Raw genomic sequence first — 22795 nt, 5'->3', positions numbered from 1 at the left:
TTTTGTAATGACCCAGGCTCCAAGTCGGAGCATGGTTTCAGTAAGTAAGTAAGTAAGAAGAGGTTTACCAAACCTTGAAAGCTCCGACGGAACCTTTTCCATTTTTTCATGAGGATGTTCATGAGCGTTACTCTTAGCTTACTCTACTCTTTAGGGCATGCTCTTTGTCTGCTAGTGTGTGTCGCTCGGGCTATTCTCGCATAAATTTCAGTAAACAACAGAATTTGATTGAAATTTATCAATCCTTGAACCTTCAAAACCAGATAAATTTCATCAACAATCTTAAAAAATTCTTGAAATTTTCACGACTTTAAAACAAAAACTTAATTATTTTGTCATGTTCATGCCAAAATCTTCTTCCTCTTCTAGACATAGTCTGTCTGTAGTATCTATCAGACTTTATGCTATTAATTTTCATGTCAATTCAAAAATCGTGATTAAAAAGTATAAAATTTTAAACTCAATTTTAGTTTTAAAGTTTTAAACTTGAATTCAATTTTAAAAATTCATAAACTTCCAGATCAAATGTTGCGAAAGGTTTTGAAGTTGGAGATGACTAATTTTGAAAGATGAAGTGATGGATTTGGAAAAGTTGAAGTTTAAATTTTTATTGAATTGTCACTAATTTAACTCGTTTTCATTAAAATCAATTTGATTTTGACAATTTCTTATTTTATTAAAATATTAAATAGACCAAATATTATCTGGTGAAGTAATACTAATATCGGTATTTGCAATGTGGATATATATATTTTAGCTGTTCAGGGTTGCTGATATTCCAAAACAAATTCAAGAGTACCGGCTTAGATGGGCTAGACATGTTATTTGAGGAAACTCCATTAATTAAGCTTTTCAAATCTGACTTTTTCAATAGTAAAATAGCACGTGGGCGACATTAGAATTCTTGGAAGGAGGCAGTCGATAGAGATAGAGATACTGTATTTGGCATTTGAGCTGACAAGTAGAAGTCAGCGATAGAACCAGCTTTAGGCGACATTTATGGAAGGTCATGAATTGGAATTGATCAATTTGATCAGCAAAGTAAGTATTAACTAATCAATAGTCAATCCTATGTTGTATGTGCTCCAATATCATTACAACCCTAAGCCTGGCGTGAAACTGCACTAGCTTCATTTATAGTTCAATAATTTGGATGAAACATTCAATTGCCAAAATTGAGAAATTTAATGATTTTAATTCGAAGTTTTTCGACATAAAAAATGCAATTATGAGTTTGAAAAATCTCAAAAATTCGAATTAAATCATAAAAATCCCAACAAATTCTGCACTCAAACTCCATCATCGATGATTGTCATAAAGAAGTATATTCATCGAATTCCCAGAATCAATTCAAAAATAAATCAATAAATTTCATTTAACTCATCAGTCTAGTCAGCTTTAAACTATATTATATTCAATGTGCTAGACTATTCACTTCAGGTACTCAGCCCCTCAACATTTTTTTTATATTTTCATCATTCTCTATTAAATCAATTTCAAGTTTTGCAAAGCTATTTTCAACTTGATGAATACTTTATTGATTCAATTTATATTTGTTTCTACTTTTTGACTTTTATTTCTCTCTTCCTCTGTGCTTTTTTATGCTGACTCAAATGAAATTTCATTTAATACGAAGTTGTTTTAACTCATATTTGAGCTTTGAAATTTGTTCTCATATGTAGCATGTGTGAACATAAAAAAAAACAGGAAAATAAGTGACAAAATTAGTTTTATTTCTACGTTTTGCTTTGATGAGCTTTAATTTATAATCAGCATGAAGACATGGATTTTAATTTAATTAAAAATGACGAAAAGTTATGCTTCAGCCTTGAGTGAAAACGGTGATGAGCGTAATGTGACATAATATTTGGTAATTATCGTGCGAAAAATTTTCAGAATTACTTTAAAGATATTTGCTACTTAATGTGACTGAGATTGATTGTGGTTGTGGCTGTGATTAAGAATTTAAGTAACAAAGTGTGTAGCTTTTTGCCTGATATTATGCTTAATATGTTTCTATAGTGTATTGCATATTGTAGTATATGTGTAGATTTCTATTATTATTAGATCCTGTCTTTAAGCAGAATGGGAAGCAGATTGACTTTAAGCAGTTTTGATCCATTTATCTCTAAGCAATCTGAATTGAGAGATTTGAAGACTTGGTTGATCGACCTAAAATCTAGCACAAATCCGGCGTGACTCTAGAAACGAGCAGGATTTAAATCGCGTCCGACATCAAGCTAAAGTCGCCCAGGTCAGGTTCCGGATTTTTAATCGATTAACAGATTTGTGCTTTTCAGTTAAATCTACTAAACTCGACTTTAATTTCTGCTTTTTTCTCACGAAAATCTAACATGAATCTATTTTGAGTTCTATAAAACCACATTTTGCTTTATAGTTCACACCTGCATCCACTAAAATATTAAAGCTGAATTGTAAATATCCATTCCAATCCTTCAAATTCAAATGGAATTATTTTAATTGACTCATGCGACACATGGTGCCATTTGACATTTTCCATACATTATGTCGCTCGGGATAATTGATCCAAATATCAGCAATCATCTAATAATTCAATTAATTTAGCTGTTCTGCTCACGAAAATTTTCAAAAATCCTTAACTGATGTCGAATTTTCAATTATTTCTAGTTAGGATGCGCAGCACATCTAGATGGTGTCTCAAATAATCAAAGACACACGAATAAGGAAAATATTGCAGATGCTGGAATTTTCTTGTAGAATCAAACATTTTTCACTCTGCTGGAAAAATTATTTAGGGTTGGCTAATTTTTGATGAAACAGATTTTGGAGGAATGATTTTTGCAGGAAGGATAATAGAAGGATTTATCAAGAATTTATGGATTTATGATAGAATTTAAATTTGATTATAATTATTACTCATAGTTTTTGAAATAAATTTTTAACTTTTTTAAATATTTTAAATTTTATTGACAGGATTATTTTCACATTTTTTCTGATGTTTGCTAACAGCTGATAAATCGCCACTTCGAAAGCTGCAAAAGTCAAATTTGCACTGAAACGGTCTGTAATAAATTTATGTCAGAAAATTAAAGTTGAAGTATCGTCAGCAAGAGCACAAGTCGGTTAATCGATTTAAATTCGATACCAGAACGGCGTAGTTTGTGTCATGTGGCCTGATTTTTATAGAATCTGTCTAGGTTTGGGTTGAATTTTTAATCGATTAACCGATTTGTACTATTCGAGAATACTTACTTGTCGCCAGTGTGAGTATTTCTGGAAGATCAAATAGAAGAAAATATAATTTTATTAATTTCAGGAACTAACCCAGAAGAGCACTTAACAAAGAAATAGACGAAAATCTGACCTTAAGCGCGACTCTGTTCCAGAGTTAGATTCGATGAAATCAGAATCCAAGCCAAACTCAAGTCAACAAGTGACCAGATTTTCAGCCATTTCCTCAAAGTCGACTTAGATTTTGTATGAAAAATTCGACTCAAGTCGACTCGATTCCATTCAAAATTCTAATCGACTTTGAGTTCTGGACATTTCTACATAATGTCAGACAGAAAACATCAAAATACTTACATATGAGACTGTAATTGATTCTTCTGTCCAAAAGACCTAGAACAATAACTGCAACTATATTTATGAATCTTATTGTGAAGAATTTGGATATGTTTCTTTAAATTTGAGTAACTGTTGAATGTAGCAGAGCATAAATCACAAGAATTGTTATGTTTATGCCTCTGTGCATAATGTTGTGCAATTTTTCCTTTTCCTTCAAAAACTAATCCACAAAGTTTACATCTGTAGTGATCTAATTCATCATATAAAGGCTCTCTATATTCATTGGGATCTCCACGTTCCCTTACAGATCCAGGACTTCCTGAACATGTTGACTTTAAATGACTTCTTAGAAATGACATTGTCGGGAATTTCCGTTTACAGCACTGACAAATAAAATCAGTTTCTTGTCCATGCTTTGATATCATGTGCTGATCAAGTGTAATTTTTGATGTGTATTTCTTGTCTGGACAGAGATGACATCCGAAAGCTTTAATTTTTAGATGTATCGTACTCAAATGCCTCTTCATGTTCATCTTTGAGAATGTCTTAAAGTCACAATTATCACAGTAAAAATTAATTAAACGTTTTGTCTTGTCGCCGTGAGCTAACTTAATGTGACGTCTTAGCTCACAAGCTTTTTGGTAATTTTTCTTTCCACAGATATGGCACATATGGAACAATAAGTCTGGATTCTCGTGGACCATAATATGATTATCAAGTCCTCTAGCAGTTTGGGATTTATGCTTGCATAATTTGCATTTTAGTTCATCAGTTGTGTGAAACACTTCAAGATGCTCATACTTTTCCTTTCTGTACCTAAATTCCATATCACAAAGGTAGCATTTAAATGGCAATTGAGGTTCTCGGGATTTGTGTTTTGACTGTCGAGTCTTTGACTTTTTCGTTGGAGTAGCTTTTGAATCTGGTTGGACAGAATCATTTTGTTCTAGTGATGATGACCTTGCTTTTGATTCACTCAAAAATAGTCTATCTTCTTGATTTCGACTAGATGATTCAAAATTACTATTGGATATCCTATCATCATTTTGAATATTGGAATCAGAATCAAGGTGAGCTTCTGATTTGATTTCAAAATTTGGTACCACTTTGTCCTTAATTGACTCGATTTGCTGCTTAAGAATTTTGTCTGAATTTATGCACAGTTCCTTTATATTGCATGCTAAGATTAATGATTCTAGACATTGTGAACAGACAGTTTGAGGAAGACAGTCTTGGGATGATACCTTAAAAGTAAAAGAAATTGATGTTAGAGAGTAACGTTAAGAACTCATCAATATAGTTGTAAGGGTACTCTAGAGAACTTATCATGCTCTTGAGCACCAGCTCTTTACCTCCTAGAGTCATTTAAAATTAGTTCTGATTCGAATTAATTTTTTAAAATTTTATGGCACTAAAATACTCATTGGATTTATTGCTACAAAACTTACCTCAATTCCAGAACAAAAATTGACCATTCCAGCTACTGTCCGACAATTTATGGTTTCATAAATTGCTACAACCTCTGTCTTGCCTTCATGCAAGCACACCCGGCAAATATTCATTGTGCATTTATTATTTTTAAATTGAGTATCTCTGTTTATTTACTTTTGTGACTGTTTCCTTCCAAATTATCCAAAAGATTTGTTCATCCAAAAAGAAGATTACCCACATTTGGGGGATATAATAACGTCTGTTGGGCATTTTGGTATGACAACTGTTTACAATTTTTCTGTATACAAATCAAAGTAGGCATATATGATTAAAATAAATTGCTCTAAGGTTTAAATATTATTATTGAGTGAAATTTTTGAAAAATATTTGTGAATTACATAAAATTGTTAAATTGTTGAAGGCTGAATTGAATTAAGGAATGCGGAGTTGGGTTTGTTAAGGATTTCGACTAATTTGCAGACTTTTTATGGAGTAAAATTGAAATAATTTCAATAAAAATTGGAAATTTAATCAAAAACAAGAATTCATCAAATAAACTACAGAGCTGCAGCTGTTCCTGACCTAAAACTCTAGAAAATGGAACTTCTGAGATCAAAAATCAAAACATTAAGTGCAAAACCACAAGCCGAAGAGTTAACCTACTGCTGTGTGAATTGTGGATATCCAGTAAAAGAACTTTATCATGTTTACAGTCCAACTGTCCAGAAACTCACAGAATGCAAGAATTGCAGCCTTCTTGCTGATCCATTTATCGAGTATGACAACTTGTACATAATTATTAACTTAATTCTTTTATCAACTAAAGTCCAGCGACATGTCCTATACAATTCAAGCTGTAAAGGTTTATATAAAATATTGATGATTATTACGATTGTTGAGAGTTATTTCCTATGGAATGAGCTGTCAGAAAATAAGAAGAATTATTTTACAACCAACGAATCCATTAAGGATCCACTGTTTATGGAAAAAGGATTCTACTTGTCAACTCTTCAAATTGTGCTGTCAAATTTATCATTTTTCATCATTATCCGTGTAATATCAATGTGGACTCCTGGAATCCTCTACACAAATCGGAGTTTAACACTGGATTTATTTCATGGATACATGCTTGCATCAGTTGCAAAGTTCTTCTTCCTGCCCATCATAATTTGGAATGAAAACATTTCTGGAGTCAATAGAGTTATTCATTTATTTTTAGTCGTCTGTTACTTCCTTATATCATTAATTTATGTTCACAGTAATGTGTGTGGAACTAGTAAGAAAATTAGTGCAGCAGTGATACTTTTGGCTTTTATAATTAACAAATACATTTGGTTTAATTTGAATTTTACTGGAATTGCTTAAATTATGCCAAATAAATAAGATTAATCATCAAGAACGTGTTTTAATCTAAACATTTAATTCATTCAGATCTAAATTCATCACCAAAAGAAGCATGCGCAAGTAGGTGATCAAATTTGTTTAACTACACCTCCAGCATTCTATTCAAACTCATTCACGCTTTGATTAATTTTCTAAGAAGCTTTTAAATTAACAATTTCTCAGATTGAGATCAAAATAACTTCAAGAGGCATGTGTCTTTGTGAAAAAAGTTTCCAAAAATTTAGTGCATGTTCTGTTTAGTAATTAAGTTTGAAAAGCGTGTCTATTGAGTTTTTGTAATTAGATTTTTTTGAGAGTTTGATAGAAAAAGTAGGTTGACTGTATTTACTGTAGGGATGAATGGGAAAGATTGCTAATATTTCTGGATGCATATGGTATGGAGATGCCAAACGAATACGATACCAAAGGTACCTTTTGATGTTTAATAACCCTGTACATCATACTTCCTTCGTTAGACGAATAAATCATTAGTGATCAATTGATTGTCTAAAATTTTGTCTATATCATTGACTAACAACTAAGGTTTTCCGAAGTCTCGAGACTGAGCCAAAATTACCCGAGAAGTTTCTGATTCGGCATCAGGAAACCTTACTCTCACTCTAGCAGGTAAAGATCATACTCTCAGGAACGGAGTAAGCTGATAGCATTCTCGTAAGCATGTATATTTATGTAGAGCATGTTCTCGTAAACATGTCCTATGCCTGTTGTATTCATCAGCAAATTTCGGATACAAAATGCAATTCTACCTCTCTCAACAGTCTTTAAGAGTTCATGAGTCGCGAACTTAATCTGTCAACATTTGCAAAGAAAGATTTCAAAACTTTATATATAGCATATCATAGCTATACTTTATACAGCATAAAATTGTTATTATTTCTTTTCCCGAGCGGCACATGGCGGCGATCCGTACATTTCGCAGTAAATGTGGGTCAAAGTCAGCCTTCGCGATATTACCATGGCTAATTCTCGTCTCATAGCTAATATGCTGACTGAATGGTATATTGTCAAACACATAGTGCTGCTCGGGTTCTTCTTATTCCAAGAAAATATTCAGCATCAAATTGCCTACTTGATATTGTAATTCTAAACATCTCAAGACATCATTACTACCTCTAACACCTCGTGTAATCATCTTAAGATATTTTCTTGCAAATTTTTCCCATAATTGTAAGAATTATTAAACATTTTCATACCTATAAGAAATGCAACATTGACACGTTCATGCAAATTGCTTAAGACTAATTACTTTATCATTCAATCGTGAGATTTTCAATTATCAGCATCACGTTTCATTTCTTATGCTGTATAATTACAAAAATCTCCTTACATCTCTCACAAAAGTATTCAGTTTATACTTTCATATATAAATTACTGTTGAATTATTATCAAGCCGGCAATTCGATTTAATTTCTCTTTCACTGCTTGTACGCGAAGCTATAATAATAGTAATAATGAAAATACAAGCATTAGCTACAAAGACAATATTTTAATAGTCATTTTTAATAATTTTATAAGCAGTGAGTATTAGTAGCTGTGGAAAGAAAGAGAGCGCAAAAAACAGCCATAAATTAAACTGAGAATGCACTGTGCATAGAAATTTATGTAGAATTCATAACAGCAGCAACACCAACAATACATAAGTGGATTAACAATTTTTATTAATCAAATGGTAAGGAAAAGTTTCTCTTTTTTTAGTGTGCCTTAAAAAATCTGACAATTCAACAGCATTAATGCTCACAGACAAAAGGAGAGGAAGATTAATAATTAGAAATAATTGAGGCATCCCGCATAGAAAATTGAAATATTTGAGTGTAAAATTGAGATGTAAAATTAGACGAGAATGTTATGAGTGAATGGATATGGAATCTATGTGTAGCATATGCGTTGCATGTAATATTCGTTTGTACAATTATCAAATTTATGGCTGTGGAATGTTCTTTCATGTTTCTCTTCCTTCCTTTTTCCATGTCTCTTTTGACTTTCGACATGAATGTTATTGCTGTATGCCAAACTGTTTTGTGGTTCTTCCTCAAATTTGCTGCATGCTGAATTGATTGATTGAATGATCTTGCTATAAAATGACTGAAAACCCACTGTTCAGGTCTGTTGGCCCACCAAATGGCAGTGAATGTTAATTGATAAAACACATGTGAAGCACACGAAAGAATCAAAAGAGAATATTTGGCATTAACAGCAACAGATTGCTGATGTTCGACTTGAATGTGAAGGAATTCCAGCAAAATTGAGAATAAAATCGTGAGAGTCTAAAAATAAATAAATTGAACATCTTTGTGCCTTCTTTTCTTTTATATTCATTCAAGTTTCTTTCTTGTTCTGTTCATTCACAACATATGAGTCATCGCTAATTTTTCTATTTTAAGCCTCAAAACTGCTGATAAAAATTTCTATTTCATATCCATTGTTTATTTTACATTTTGAAATTTATTCTAAACTCATTTTTTAGTTGCTGATAAGAAGCAAAACATTTCTTTAGTTATTGACTCGGTCTCGCAACTGTTTCTGTGTCATTCCATATCTCCTACTCACTTCTTCTTCATTCCTAGATATGAATGCCTACATATTCATATTATGTGCTATAAAAATGACTTTCAACATGCGACAAATAATGTCGTTTATGAAAATTTAAGGTATTTGCACTTCTATCACAATAGCTTGATGTTTGAGGATCTGAATTATTAAATTTGAGTCTTATTCTAGTCCATAATAAAGCCAAAACATGCAAAATCATCTAAATAAAGATCAATTCCGTATGATTAATACACCAACCTTCCCAAGACTCCAATTAGCTTCTTCTCACACAAAAATAAGCACTTCATTAAATGAATTGATAGACGAATATTTTGCAGCACCCACAGACACAACAACATGGAGATCATCGTCATCATCCAACACGCGACATCAACCAATTTATTATTATTATGATGATGACGACAAAATCGCTTTACAGAGTGTGTTGACTGTGCAGATCTCTTGCAAATAAATTTATTGCAATCACAGTTCACTCCTCCGATAAATATTATTGCCTTTATGTCTCGCATTTGCAGCCTTAAAAGCCAAAAACGGAAATTTTATTGCCCACTTATGATTTTTTTTGCCTTCACTTTCTGTCTCAATGAGTTGTGGCTGATAGCTCATCATTCCTACGGAACTTATTGCTGACTTTATGTGAGATTCACACAATTATGAAAAAATTTTATTGAATGAATTTTTGAATCAGTCGACTGCCTTTTATCAAAGTGACATAAATGACTTAAACTGTAATAATTTAAAATTTATGACCGCATACTTAACGGAATGCCTGTGTGGGTGCACTGAACTCAATTTTTCATATAAATTTAGAGCAATCAGCACCTGACGTCGCAAGTTTTTTTTGAATGTTTTGATGATGCGGAAAATTTATTTATTTTTAATGCCTTAATGCTTGAGTCGTAAAGATATTATATGTCCATTAGTTTATGTATTAATTTCATGCAGCATCGCCTGAACTCTCACTTGTTAGTAAACGAGTGAAAACTTTTTAATTAAGCTATGCATTTAGCCTAGCTGCCATTGAATATTAAATTTAAATGTCTCGTATGCTCAGCCATGACTGAAAATTTGTTTGAACTTCAGCATCAACATAACAGCATGAGCAGCGATGAAAACTTCAACTGTCATTTTTGTGGCTTTTTTTGTCATGCATAAAACTTTTTTTTATATTTGACGTATAAGCAAAAAGTAAAGCGTAGAAAAATTTAGAGCGAAACTTAATCGAAAAGTTTTTTTTTCATAGTTTTGTTGCGTTTTTTGCCATTTTTGTGAGATGAGAGAACTCATTCCAGTATGTACGGTTAATAACATATTTGGCGATACTAATTGCTTTTCCACACAGATAATTGAACGACGTACAAAAGTTCATCTCGCAATTGAACATTTTTTATACTCAACAACAACAGAATCAACGTTTCTTCACATGTTTTGGCACTTCCTATTCTTATTTTTGATAATTGATCGAATGTGGCGTCTTGTTCCTCTACAAATTCATCTCTCAATGACTCATGTTCGCGAAAATATTTTTCAAGATCTCAAGTTCCATTGAGCATACATAATTCAGTACATAAATTGCCGATGCTAGACATAAACAGACGATTACAGCTCGGATGAAAATCAACAATCGAAAGCAAGGTCACAGCTGTATGCACAATACACACATGTCCATGATAATACATTGATATACAATTTATGAATTAAAATTTATGCTTGAGAAGTAAAAATAAATTTTTTCGAGACCTTAAAACAGTTTCCATTTCAGCAAGAAAGATGATATCGAGTTAAAAACGTTACGGTCATCATCATTGTGGCGTGTTTTATGTCTGTCGAATTTTTATATTCTGTTGATTTTTTTCTCTTTTGCTATAAAATTGAAATTTACTAGATTCGTGATTCATGAAATAAAACTTTTTGTGTCTCGAGTCGATGAGAACATTTTGCTGCTTTGTGTTTTCATCTCTATTTTTACATCTTTTGATGCTTTTATTAATGACGATCACAATCATCATCTGGATAATTACTTTAATGTCTTTTTATGAAATAGGAAGTGATTCCCAAAAATTATGAAGTGCTACAGTGTGATTGACAAGAGAAACAAGTTGTTGTGTAATATTCAGCTTCTGTTTAAGCATTATTTACCTCATCATGAATTTATTTTGCGAGATTTATCTGATTGTCTTTAGGAAATCTTAGCTGGTTAGAATTTTAGTTCCATAAATCAAATATTTTGATATTCTTTATGATTAAGGAGTGCTGAATGTCATACCAATGTTGCGGTCATTTAGTGAGAGGGCACTTAGTAGTGTGAGTAGCTAGATTAACCTGAGAAGCTTAGCTAAGCATCCCCAGAAAGCCACACCATAAAAATAGCAATATAGCACATAAGTAGTTCCACTACAAAACCTTAACTTAATATTCCCAGTAAATTCCTCATCCAAGCTTCATCTAAATCAAATTTACCAACAATTCATCCACCCATAAAGATAGATTTGTTTCCAATTTTACATATTACATCAGCATAGTTACAGCAGTAAGTTGAGCAAAGCTAAGCAATGAATGAATGAACAGAGATTCAAATAAAAGTATTTCTTTTCATCTTCTTCCTCACAATTGATTGTAAAAAAGGAATTTTAAATGCTTTTTGTGTCTGTTCGCTCCATTGATTCTCATTTGAATTGAATTTTAGCAATTTAGAATGAAAAAATAGTTTTTTTTACATAATTGGTTCCAGTAGTCGAATTTGTGTCAAATTAAATGTGAGAATTGACTTGAATTTGCTTCAATTGATTTGGAATTTGCCGTGTTTTTGATTTTCTTTATGATTTCTTATCTAAATTTATTTAAATTGAGGAATTCCGACCGACTTCTTGATTACCGATAAAAAGTGAAAATTCTTAATTCCAACAAAATTCATTTGACCTCCAGTGGTGAATAAGGTCAATGAAATTAAAAGAAGAGAAACGTACGAGCACGAATAAAACAAAACAAAATAGAATTAATTTAATGTACTTTATTGTTAGTATTTAGATGGAATTTATGGTTTCTTTGTTGCCTTGTTTTAATAAAATTAAGACTTTAGAAGTTTCTAAAACTGGTTCTTGAAATAAATGAAAAAATGAGTTATTTTAGTTAGTAGTTTAAGTATTGAACAGTTTAATAGTTTTTCATACATATTATTTTATATTCTGTCGGCAATGAGGAACGTTAATAATCAACATGCATCAGATAGATGAATTCGCATGTGCTTCCAGTTGCACGTTTATTTCTCAAAAACAGCCTTTTAGTAAACGTTATTCGTCTTCTCACAATATATAGCACAAGTCGGTTAAGCATATTCGCAACACATTCCTTAGGGCACCGTTACGTCGCCGTAATAACGGTTAAATGCAAAGTTACTCTGACAGCATCGTGAAATGGAGGAAATTACGGTTCGCTGCATTGTGCTTCTCTGGTTAATGGAACCAAAATCCAACACCAAGTTTACATGGTGCTAGATTTGAATCTAATCCATCACCAAGTCAGAACTGCATCGGCCTGTGTTATTTGATCGATTAACTGATTCATGCTATTTGGGCTTAATCTCTTCCTTTGAGAATCCATTACATTAAAAAAAGTCACATATATCAAAAATATCAACAACCTTGTAAGATCCAATTGATTTAAAAGCTTTGAAAAATAGAACAACTTTAATGAGACCGACTTTTCCAAATCTTCTTAAATACTCATTAAAAAAAATGTCAAGTGGAAAAAATTGTTGGAATCTAACCTTAATCCAAGTTTGAAGGAAAATGGATGAAGAATTAATTGCTTAGTCAATGAAAATTGGATGTTAATGAGGTGATTTTTCTTTTAAATTTGATGAGATATCGTCCAGTTTAATTTTAATCGGTTTTAATGAATTATTGAGTAAGTGTGGTTCATTTTTTGTTAATTAAATGATTATATCCAGCTTTAATCAGGTCTTATTCACCTAAATGTAAAATTAGGAATCACTTCCTATTAAATTTCGAAAATTTGTGATGAAATTTAATTTCTGGTGGCTTTAATGAGCAATAACAATTGAATATAGCACATTAGTTTTGGATGAAACAACATAGGGGCGTAGACAGAAGATTATAGGTTGGAAAAGGAGGTTGATGATGTAGTTCATATTTTGACCTCCCAGACACCCTCTCATAACTGAAAAACACCCCCTGTACCCCTTACCAACTGACAATAAACCATTCAATCGTCAACTAGAGCTTCATCCTCAATGACATAAAATGTCAAATAAAATTTATTTCACACATATAAATATTCACCATCAAACCTCATTATTTCGATACATGATATTGTTATTCCAGCATTGTTGAAAACTAAATATGTTACACTTGATGATAAGAATAATAAATTAAATAACTTTCATCACGCTGACATAATGCTGCATATGTCACCATACCATCACGATTCAAACAGCTCTAATTTAATTCTGAATTATTTTTCAGCTTGAAATGATTGAATTTTCGTTTTTTGTCACATTTACTGATAGCATCAGTTGCTCTCATATATTCTTCAAACCGTTACTGTATGCTGAATATTCTTGCTATATTGTGTGATGAAAATAATCCTGAATTGTCGATTAATTTTGGATTTTCATTCATCACACAAAAGAATATTGCGTGGAATTTCTCATAACGAGCAGGACGTGCTCTTATGTTAGTTCCTTCAATCTATCGTACATAGTTTAAATCTTGTAGAAAAGTGCTTCAGTCAATGACTTATGTATTAACGTGCAATGAGATGAAACCCATCCCATTTAGACACTAATTCCTTTTCAGTTTGAAACTTTTTCATATATTGGATAGAATGTAAAATGTTGCTTCACGTATGAAACATTCATGGATTAGATATTGAGAACGTCTCAGAAAAGTTTTGTGGTTGTAACAAGACGATAAGTTTTGAAGCTGCTTTTTATTCAGCTTTTTTGAATTCTATAAATGATGTCAATGTAATTGTCACCCTTCGTATGACTTTAAGAAAAAGATTATCTTATATTCATTAAATGATTCCTTTTTGTAAAATATCTAATATAGAATTCTCATGCGGTTAGTCTTAAAATCCTTGACAACTTCTGTTGTGCTATAAAATTTCTTTCCACTGTTTTGACTTTAAATTACAAAAAGTCACACTTGTTGTCATAGGAATCGGATGTTTCTTGCATGTTTCACATTATACAGTTGTATTTCATGTAGATGTCATCGCGTGCAATTACATTATCTTCTGAGAAATTAATATTTATTATGACAATAAAGAATTTATATTAACACAAAAGATTTTTTAAACTTGGCATCGTTATTGAGTTGAAAAGATGGGTTGCATCAAGATCTGCTCCTTTTTCTCACCGCTAATATGATTGTCTTAAGCTGCAATATCGTGAGAAAATTAAGAATCTTGTTCATATCGGCAGAACTTTATATAATGATTGAGAGATCTGTATCTAATAGGAATCGTATTCACAAAAAAGTTGCGGAACCAGATATGCGGTCTATTGCCTAATCACTCTGCCATAGAGGCCTTACTCTTGCACTCGCAAATTTGACTTCATATAGCTTGATATCACAGAGTCCACTATGTTCATATACCACAGTAGTAATTCACAACTTGAAGATGTTTTAATTATTTACAATCACAACTCTCGAGATCCATGCTTCATGCAAGTTGGGAATTTTTAATTCCGAACATGTGTAAGTCATGTTGAACGTTATAGTTCACTTCCTAGTTTACAGCACTATTCTGTTAAATACAATTTAAACTAATAAGTGATAAAGTGCTGTAAAATACACAAGATGCTTGTAATGCTACCTAAAAGTTCATTGTATCCATATTTCACCAATGAATTCTCAAAAGGATTCATCTACAGAATATTAAAATTAATATCAGATCTAAGTTAAATTTAATTTATTCATTTTGTTTATACCAAGAGTAGGGATCTCTTGTTGTTCATTTTGACATACATAGCTAGGCAAATTGTGAGAAATGTTTTGCATGATTTCGATAAGATTGACTTTATTTGATGAAACTAAAATTAATGGGCTTAGTCGTTCGAAAATTCAGTGTCAGAAATGTGATGTAATTCGCATTTTTCTCTTTTCCTGGATATTTATGGTAATATTTAAAAAGCTTATCCTGTATGGTTTCGGAAAACGAACATTTTGACGTATAATATGTTTAATAAAACATTATAATTAAGCCAAAATTTCAAAAACAAACTCGATTTCTGACACTGAAAATTTGTTACTTAATCCGAATTTTTCGACAAAAATGCTTCTAATTTTATGAATAATGAGTTCTAAGGAATAAAAATTAGTCGTACTAGTTCATTTTTCAGTGCTCTACGTTGTGAAATATCAAAAGTTAGCCTAAAATCTGTTTAAAGTAGTTAAATTAATGTTTTTTTGTAAAAACGTTAAGAAAAATTTGAATTTTTCCATACAAATTTTTAGGAGTTTACAACAACAAAAATATTCACAAAAATTTGAAAAAAATTAAAATTAATAGCTTAATTTGTTAATTAATGAACTGGAATAGAACTAGAGGCTGTATTTATGTTGCTTTTTTGTATTTTGATACTCAGATTATTTAACAGAAGTCGTTTATTAAACTTTTGAGTGATTTTAGAAAATGGAACTGTTTTTTCGTCTAAGCCCTAATATATTGTCAAAATTCAGTTCTTGAAAGTTGCTTAGACATCAAATAAATCTGAATCAAAATTATTTGAGCATCGGATGAAACTAAATTGGATGCAACTGTAGGATTCTAAGAATTGATCCCAGATTTCGTTCCAATTTCAAAGTTAGTTCCAGCAAATTCAGATGAAAAGGGATCATAACTACGAAGTTATCATTTTAGATTCTGTTGGAGCTTGAAACTATGGTCGAAAATTTGCATCGCAAGGGCATATACAGGGAATGGAGAATAGGCTATTACTAGCTCGAGCTTACTGATTTTACGATAGAAGGAATTTAATCGGGTTCATTTTTTATTTAAGGATATAATTATCCTAAGTCTATACTTAGGTGCCAACTGGTAACTTTCTGGATGGAAAGAGATCTCGAGGTAGACCAAAAAGCTCATGGGATTGCTGTGTGAGCAACGATGCAAAAGTGCTGGGAATTAGAAACTGGCAGAAGTTATCTAAAGACAGATCCAGCTTTCGACGAATTCTAAATGCGGCAATGGGCCCCCGTGCGCCTTCGCCAAGGAAGTAAGAAGTAAGTAAGTATATACTTTCTTACTAAATATCAATCGAGTTAGAACATCTATCCGTAACAGACCAAGATCATGCTTTCATGACACAGAAATTCCACTACAGTACCTAAAAGCGCTCTTTTTGTCTGATAAGATATCCTAATATGAGCTTATATATGCTAATCAATAAAAAAATTGACAATCATACTCCTTCACTTTTACCATCACCGTCAAAATCCAACAAAATAAATCACAAAATGATACAAACGTGCATTCAAAGAGAAAACAGTTTACTGTTCACGTGAGAAACGTGAATGAAAATTTATTGACTAGATTTAAAGAAACTCGTTACGACACAAAAAGACTCTCAATAAGAAATACAATGCTGGAGGAAGTTTTCAATCAGTATCGCTTTCTTAATGCAAAATCATCAATAAAAGAACTCGCGTATGAAAAAAAAATGCGTAATTGATGTGAGATGTTTGATAGTACCCGAGCTGTACAGGATACAAAAATGAATGTGTGTAATATTTACAGCTCGAAGTAGAGTCGAATTTTGTATGAAAAAGCCGATATTTACCTACTTACTGCAACCATGATCCTGTTTGGAACTTAGGTTGCAATAGAAGGCTTTCCATCTGATTCTGTTGCTGGTTCTATGACTTAGTTTGTACAAATTCTTTGTCCGCACGTTAAGCTGATATTCTTTCATTACTATTCTGCGCCTAGTGGCTTTTGGAACTCCTGGACACCGTTTCCCTTGTGGATTCCATCCAAGAATACGATATGATTCAAATCGACATCGAGCTCGGGTAATATCTGTGGTAATACCTGTGAAAATTTTAACTTACTTTAATGCACCGCTGAAGACCGAGCTATGTGCAGGGATAAGTATATTAAATTACAGAGTAAATGCATATCTAATGCACCTTGTCTGAAGGGTGCCAGTCCAAAAATAAGACTAGAGATGGTAAGTCATACAACCGACGATTTCTGAAATAAACTTGCACAAAGAAAGCAACTTAAGGTGTACAAGACTGGACTAACAGCTGAAGACCCGACGCAAACTATGTTAATAAGGCAGAAGATCTGGATATTTGATTTTTGGAATTTGCAAGCGGATGCCAGTGATATAATCAGTTTCAAGTGACATCTTACGGAGGCCATGGATCACAATTGATCTACACGGCCAGAGAAGTAAATAAGTAACTAAGTATGGCAAAAGATAGTCACACCTTAGTCATGTAAAGTCCAGACATTCCACGATAGTATAAAATATTACAAAATCTACCTCAGCACACGAAGAAAAAAAAGGTACGAAATGAAATTCAAAGCAATAAATTTTCATGTGAAAAAATTCAAAAATGTAAAAATCTTTGTCATTTTATGTTACCGTACATAATTCACACATAGCTGAAGCTAAAAACAATTGAATGAAAATTGAAGTGAGAATCCCGCGAAATGTTAAACAGAAAACGATTTCCTTGTTGATTTATCATATAAAATTTTTTCACGTCATTTCGTGTTACGCAAAAGCTTTTGTGTCGAAAAAAGCTCATCGAAAAATTAATGATTGAAGGAACGAAAAAGAAGGAAGAAGCAAAAAAAAAAATTGTGAAACCAGCCATAATGGAGATGAAAAACTTTTCTTTCTCGTACTTTTCTGTGTAATAAAATATGATTGAAAAGTTTTTCTTCCTTCATACAATTTTTTTTCTGATATTTTCCCCAAACAATAAAGCATCCACACACAACAGCAAACAGAAATAAACTTTTGAGAAGAAGAAAATTGTAAGAGACAGACAGAAAAGAAAGGATAAACATTTTTTTGTGTTTGGTATTTTAGCGCCGTAGTTCCTGAGTGTATTTATTGCATAAGTTCCATTTACCGTTATCATCTGCACATATATTTCGTATTAAAAAAATAAGTCCTAGACGTCTTTGTGGGAAGGATAGTAGAAAATATTATATTATGCATGCAACAGGGGGAAAATAGCCTTAAGTAGTCTGGAGACTGAGGAGTATGATAATGTGAAGTCGGATATGGTTGCGCTTTGCCATGACAAAGAATTATCGCTGGCATAACTAATGACTTATTATGTATGGTATAGTCAATGGTAACACACTGTAATATTCAGTGTACAACAGAGTTGGCAAAAGTCTAATGAAGTGATAATCTGCGGAAGAGGTCAAATCCAGAAAGTACCTAATCGGTTTGAATTGACAACTTGCGAAAACGGCAATTGATATAAGGTTGCACCCTGGATGGGAGAGGCCATCGTCGGAAAGGGCAATCTGCTGATGAGGACCTGTGATTACCTGTTACCTGAAAGGTAACAACCTGCGAAAGGGGCCATTGATGGAATGAGTCAACCTGCGGAAAGGGTCATCGTCGGAAAGTGGTATCATGCAATAAGGGCCATTAATGGAATATGGCAACCTGCGGAATAGGTCATTGGCGAGAGTTAGCAACCTCTAAAGGTGAAAATTGATAGAAAGTATCAATCTGTAGAGGGGACCATCGGTAAAAGGTGACTACCTGCGCAAGGGGGCATTCATAGAAGGGCGCACCATGAGAAAGAGGCTATCGACGGAACGTTGAAGCCTGCAAAATAGGTTATTGGCGGAAGATAATATCCTGCCGATAGGTGTATTGATGGAAAGTGACAAGTCGAAAGGCAGCAACCTGTGGAAGTTGATATTAGTGAATATTAAGAACCTCTGAAAGGAACCATCGGTGGATGTTGACAGCCTGAAGAAGGGATCACCTGCGGAATCTGTAAGTCGTTGTACTTTATTCGATTATTTTAACCTACATGCCAACTCTAGTGTACACCATAATGTCTAGTTCGATATTCTAAGAATATTTGTATGTTATTAATCGCTCCAACCCATTTTCTGTACCAATAAACTAATTATAAAGCTTAAAACTTGATCCTGCATTGCACATAACCACAATTCGCTCAATTGTTTCAGACAATTTTCCCAGAAGCTTTCATACCCATACAGTGAATATTGAATGCGATAGCAACAAGATATACACTGGTGGAAATTGAAATACGACACCCCTATATTTTTTAGAAATAAGCTATTAAATGAAGTTGAGTTCCTACATGATATACATCAATAGAAAGGTCTTTAAAAACTAGATAGGGTCTAGGAACAACATTTTGACTAAAACTGCAGCAGTTCCAAGTTATTTCCAAAAATGTGTTTTTGAGGTGGAAATTGAAATACGACAGGTTTTGGAAAATTGTAAAAATTTAATCAGTCTTGATATTATTTGCACATATCTTGTTGTTAAAACATAGATTTTTGTTTTCTGAGCAGTTCTCAAGCAACTGGAAAGTTATTAAAGCATTCTATCATTAATTATGTCCAAAAGAAAACAGCAAAGACGAAAAAAAATATTTTTTCAAATATTTTTTAAAATATATGATTTTAAATACCTTTTAAAGCATAGATTTATAGATTTTTGGATCCTCTTTCAGGTTTTCTACACTTTTTTAATTAAAAACTAATGGAAAAGTTAAAATTTTGTTGAAAATGTGTTACAAGAATTGTTATGAAAATGAAAATTATTAATTTCACTAATTTCCGCTAATCATAAGGATCTGAAATTTACAGGACATATTCTTTACTGTTTACTATAGATGTTTTCATATAAATATATTTTTTATCTCTATTGGTAATCGCTGGGATTATCATTTTATTAATGCTGAAACCAAAAAATTTTCTCCCTAAGATTTTTTCGCATCTTTTGATGCAAAAATTTAAATTTCAAAATTTTCGTTTTCAGCATTAATAAAATGATAATCCCAGCGATTACCAATAGAGATAAAAAATATATTTACATGAAAACATCAATAGTAAACAGTAAAGAATATGTCCTGTAAATTTCAGATCCTTATGATTAGCGGAAATTAGTGAAATTAATAATTTTCATTTTCATAACAATTCTTGTAACACATTTTCAACAAAATTTTAACTTTTCCATTAGTTTTTAATTAAAAACATGTAGAAAACCTGAAAGAGGATCCAAAAACCTATAAATCTATGCTTTAAAAGGTATTTAAAATCATATATTTTAAAAAATATTTGAAAAAATATTTTTTTTCGTCTTTGCTGTTTTCTTTTAGACATAATTAATGATAGAATGCTTTAATAACTTTCCAGTTGCTTGAGAACTGCTCAGAAAACAAAAATCTATGTTTTAACAACAAGATATGTGCAAATAATATCAAGACTGATTAAATTTTTACAATTTTCCAAAACCTGTCGTATTTCAATTTCCACCTCAAAAACACATTTTTGGAAATAACTTGGAACTGCTGCAGTTTTAGTCAAAATGTTGTTCCTAGACCCTATCTAGTTTTTTAAGACCTTTCTATTGATGTATATCATGTAGAAACTTAACTTCATTTAATAGCTTATTTCTAAAAAATATAGGGGTGTCGTATTTCAATTTCCACCAGTGTATACAGTAGCGCTCAAAAGTGTGCGACCAAGCTAAATTTTTTGATAATTTCATTAAAAAAGTACCTTAATCTCAACCAAATCTCTTCAAATTTTTACAGTAAATCTGTTTTTGCATGAACTTTTAAAAAATAATAACTTTTGTACTATAATTAAGTAATTTGAATTAACCGTTAAATATTTAAAATCGAGAGCGCTCAAAAGTGAGCGACCAGCAACAAATGATTGAAAAGTAAGCATAAATAGCAATTTGTGACATAATTAAATGGTGAAAACATAAAATATGAACATTATTCTATATTTATGAGCCAAAATTTTCCACCCAGAACACGTATTTTTCACGTTTTTCCAAATTCAAAATGGCTGCCATTTTTTACAATTTTCAACCAAATATCTCTGATATTTTAGCACTAAATTATAGTTTCTTTACTAATTTATGTTAAATTTATGATAAGCTTTCTGCACATGTATAGATTGTTATGAAAAAAGTGGAATTTAGTCCAAATTTTTGTAAAAATATTTTTTCTATGACGATTTTTTCATCGTACAAAATATTCAATTGAGAAAATCTTTTTAAATATTGCGGAAATATATGACTTTTTGGTACCAATTTATTACATTTTGCATGTACAATATGATTCAAGTAGTTCTAGTTCGCTAAAAAAATTATCCAGTAAAAAACAAACCATCAAATGGTTGGTTGTGAGATGTGCTCAAACCAAGAAAAAATTAAATTTTCCAAAAATGGCTTTCTGCCTAAGTTTCTAAAGGAATCTTTATTTTGAATGTTTATTAATACTAAAACAAACCATTTAAATAGAATTTTTCAAATGGATATTACATATTTTGTGGTTTTGGAAAATTTAATTTTTTCTTGGTTTGAGCACATCTCACAACCAACCATTTGATGGTTTGTTTTTCACTGGATAATTTTTTTAGCGAACTGAAACTACTTGAATCTTATTGTACATGGAAAATGTAATAAATTGGTACCAAAAAGTCATATATTTCCGCAATATTTAAAAAGATTTTCTCAATTGAATGTTTTGTACGATGAAAAAATCGTCATAGAAAAAATATTTTTACAAAAATTTGTACTAAATTCCACTTTTTTCATAACAATCTATACATGTGCAGAAAGCTTATCATAAATATAACATAAATTAGTAAAGAAACTATAATTTAGTGCTAAAATATCAGAGATATTTGGTTAAAAATTGTAAAAAATGGCAGCCATTTTGAATTTGGAAAAACGAGAAAAACAAGTGATCTAGGTGGAAAATTTTCGCTCATAAATAAAGAATAATATTCATATTTTATGTTTTCATCATTGAAAGATGTCACAAATTGCTATTTATCCTTACTTTTCAATCATTTGTTGCTGGTCGCTCACTTTTGAGCGCTCTCGATTTTAAATATTTAACGGTTTATTCAAATTACTTAATTATAGTACAAAAGTTATTATTTTTTTAAAAGTTCATGCAAAAACAGATTTACTGTAAAAATTTGAAGAGATTTGGTTGAGATTAAGGTACTTTTTTAATGAAATTATCAAAAAATTTAGCTTGGTCGCACACTTTTGAGCGCTACTGTATATAAATTTTCAATTTCATAAATTCATTCCACACATAATTAACTTAGATTCAAAATTCATGATACGATTCTCATTCAAATGATAAATTTTCCATTTAGTTTAGAATATAATTTAATTGAAAATCATAAATAAGCATTACTTTTTCGCAATTTATATTACCCATTCATTTACAAAATTGAAATGTGTTTCACCATCATAAAAAAATATTCTATTTTTTTAAATGAGCATCATTGACTGAGATTAAAATCATTTGAGATAGACATTGTTTTGTGTGTTGTAGTATGCAGCATCATTTTCCATTTTGCTAATTAAAAAAAAAAAGCTTTCATTTTGCTTATTGATATAAAAACTCAGTATTGTGTTCGACATTTTCAATTTGTAATTAAAAGCTCTTCAGAATAACATTCAGAACAAGGGAAAATATCTTCAAAGTTGTTAATGAAGACTTTTTTTGGAATTGCTTGATGGCAAAATACATAATAATAATTACAAAAGTTATTTTTAAGCTCATTATGACTTGAAATTTATTTTTTAGCATCTTCATTTATTGAGTTTCTTTCATAA

At 31.4% G+C, this 22795-nt stretch overlaps 1 protein-coding gene across 1 annotated transcript; it reads right to left on the bottom strand.

Moving 5' to 3' along the window:
* Positions 1–2917: 2917 nt before the first annotated feature.
* On the bottom strand, positions 2918–5111 carry LOC139093854 (zinc finger protein draculin-like). Its single transcript, XM_070644707.1, has 4 exons — positions 4998–5111; positions 3568–4793; positions 3235–3255; positions 2918–3044 (listed from the first exon to the last, which is right to left on the bottom strand). The coding sequence occupies exons 1-4, from the start codon at positions 5109–5111 to the stop codon at positions 2939–2941; spliced, it is 1467 nt and encodes a 488-aa protein (XP_070500808.1). The 3' UTR covers positions 2918–2938.
* Positions 5112–22795: the final 17684 nt, after the last annotated feature.

This window comes from Chironomus tepperi, unplaced genomic scaffold, assembly GCF_022539635.2.
Source record: "Chironomus tepperi strain 1889 unplaced genomic scaffold, CSIRO-AGI_Ctep_v1 contig_33, whole genome shotgun sequence".
NCBI lineage: Eukaryota > Metazoa > Arthropoda > Insecta > Diptera > Chironomidae > Chironomus > Chironomus tepperi.
Note: the sequence above shows the minus strand (reverse complement) of the source record. Positions and strands in the feature narration are given on the sequence as shown.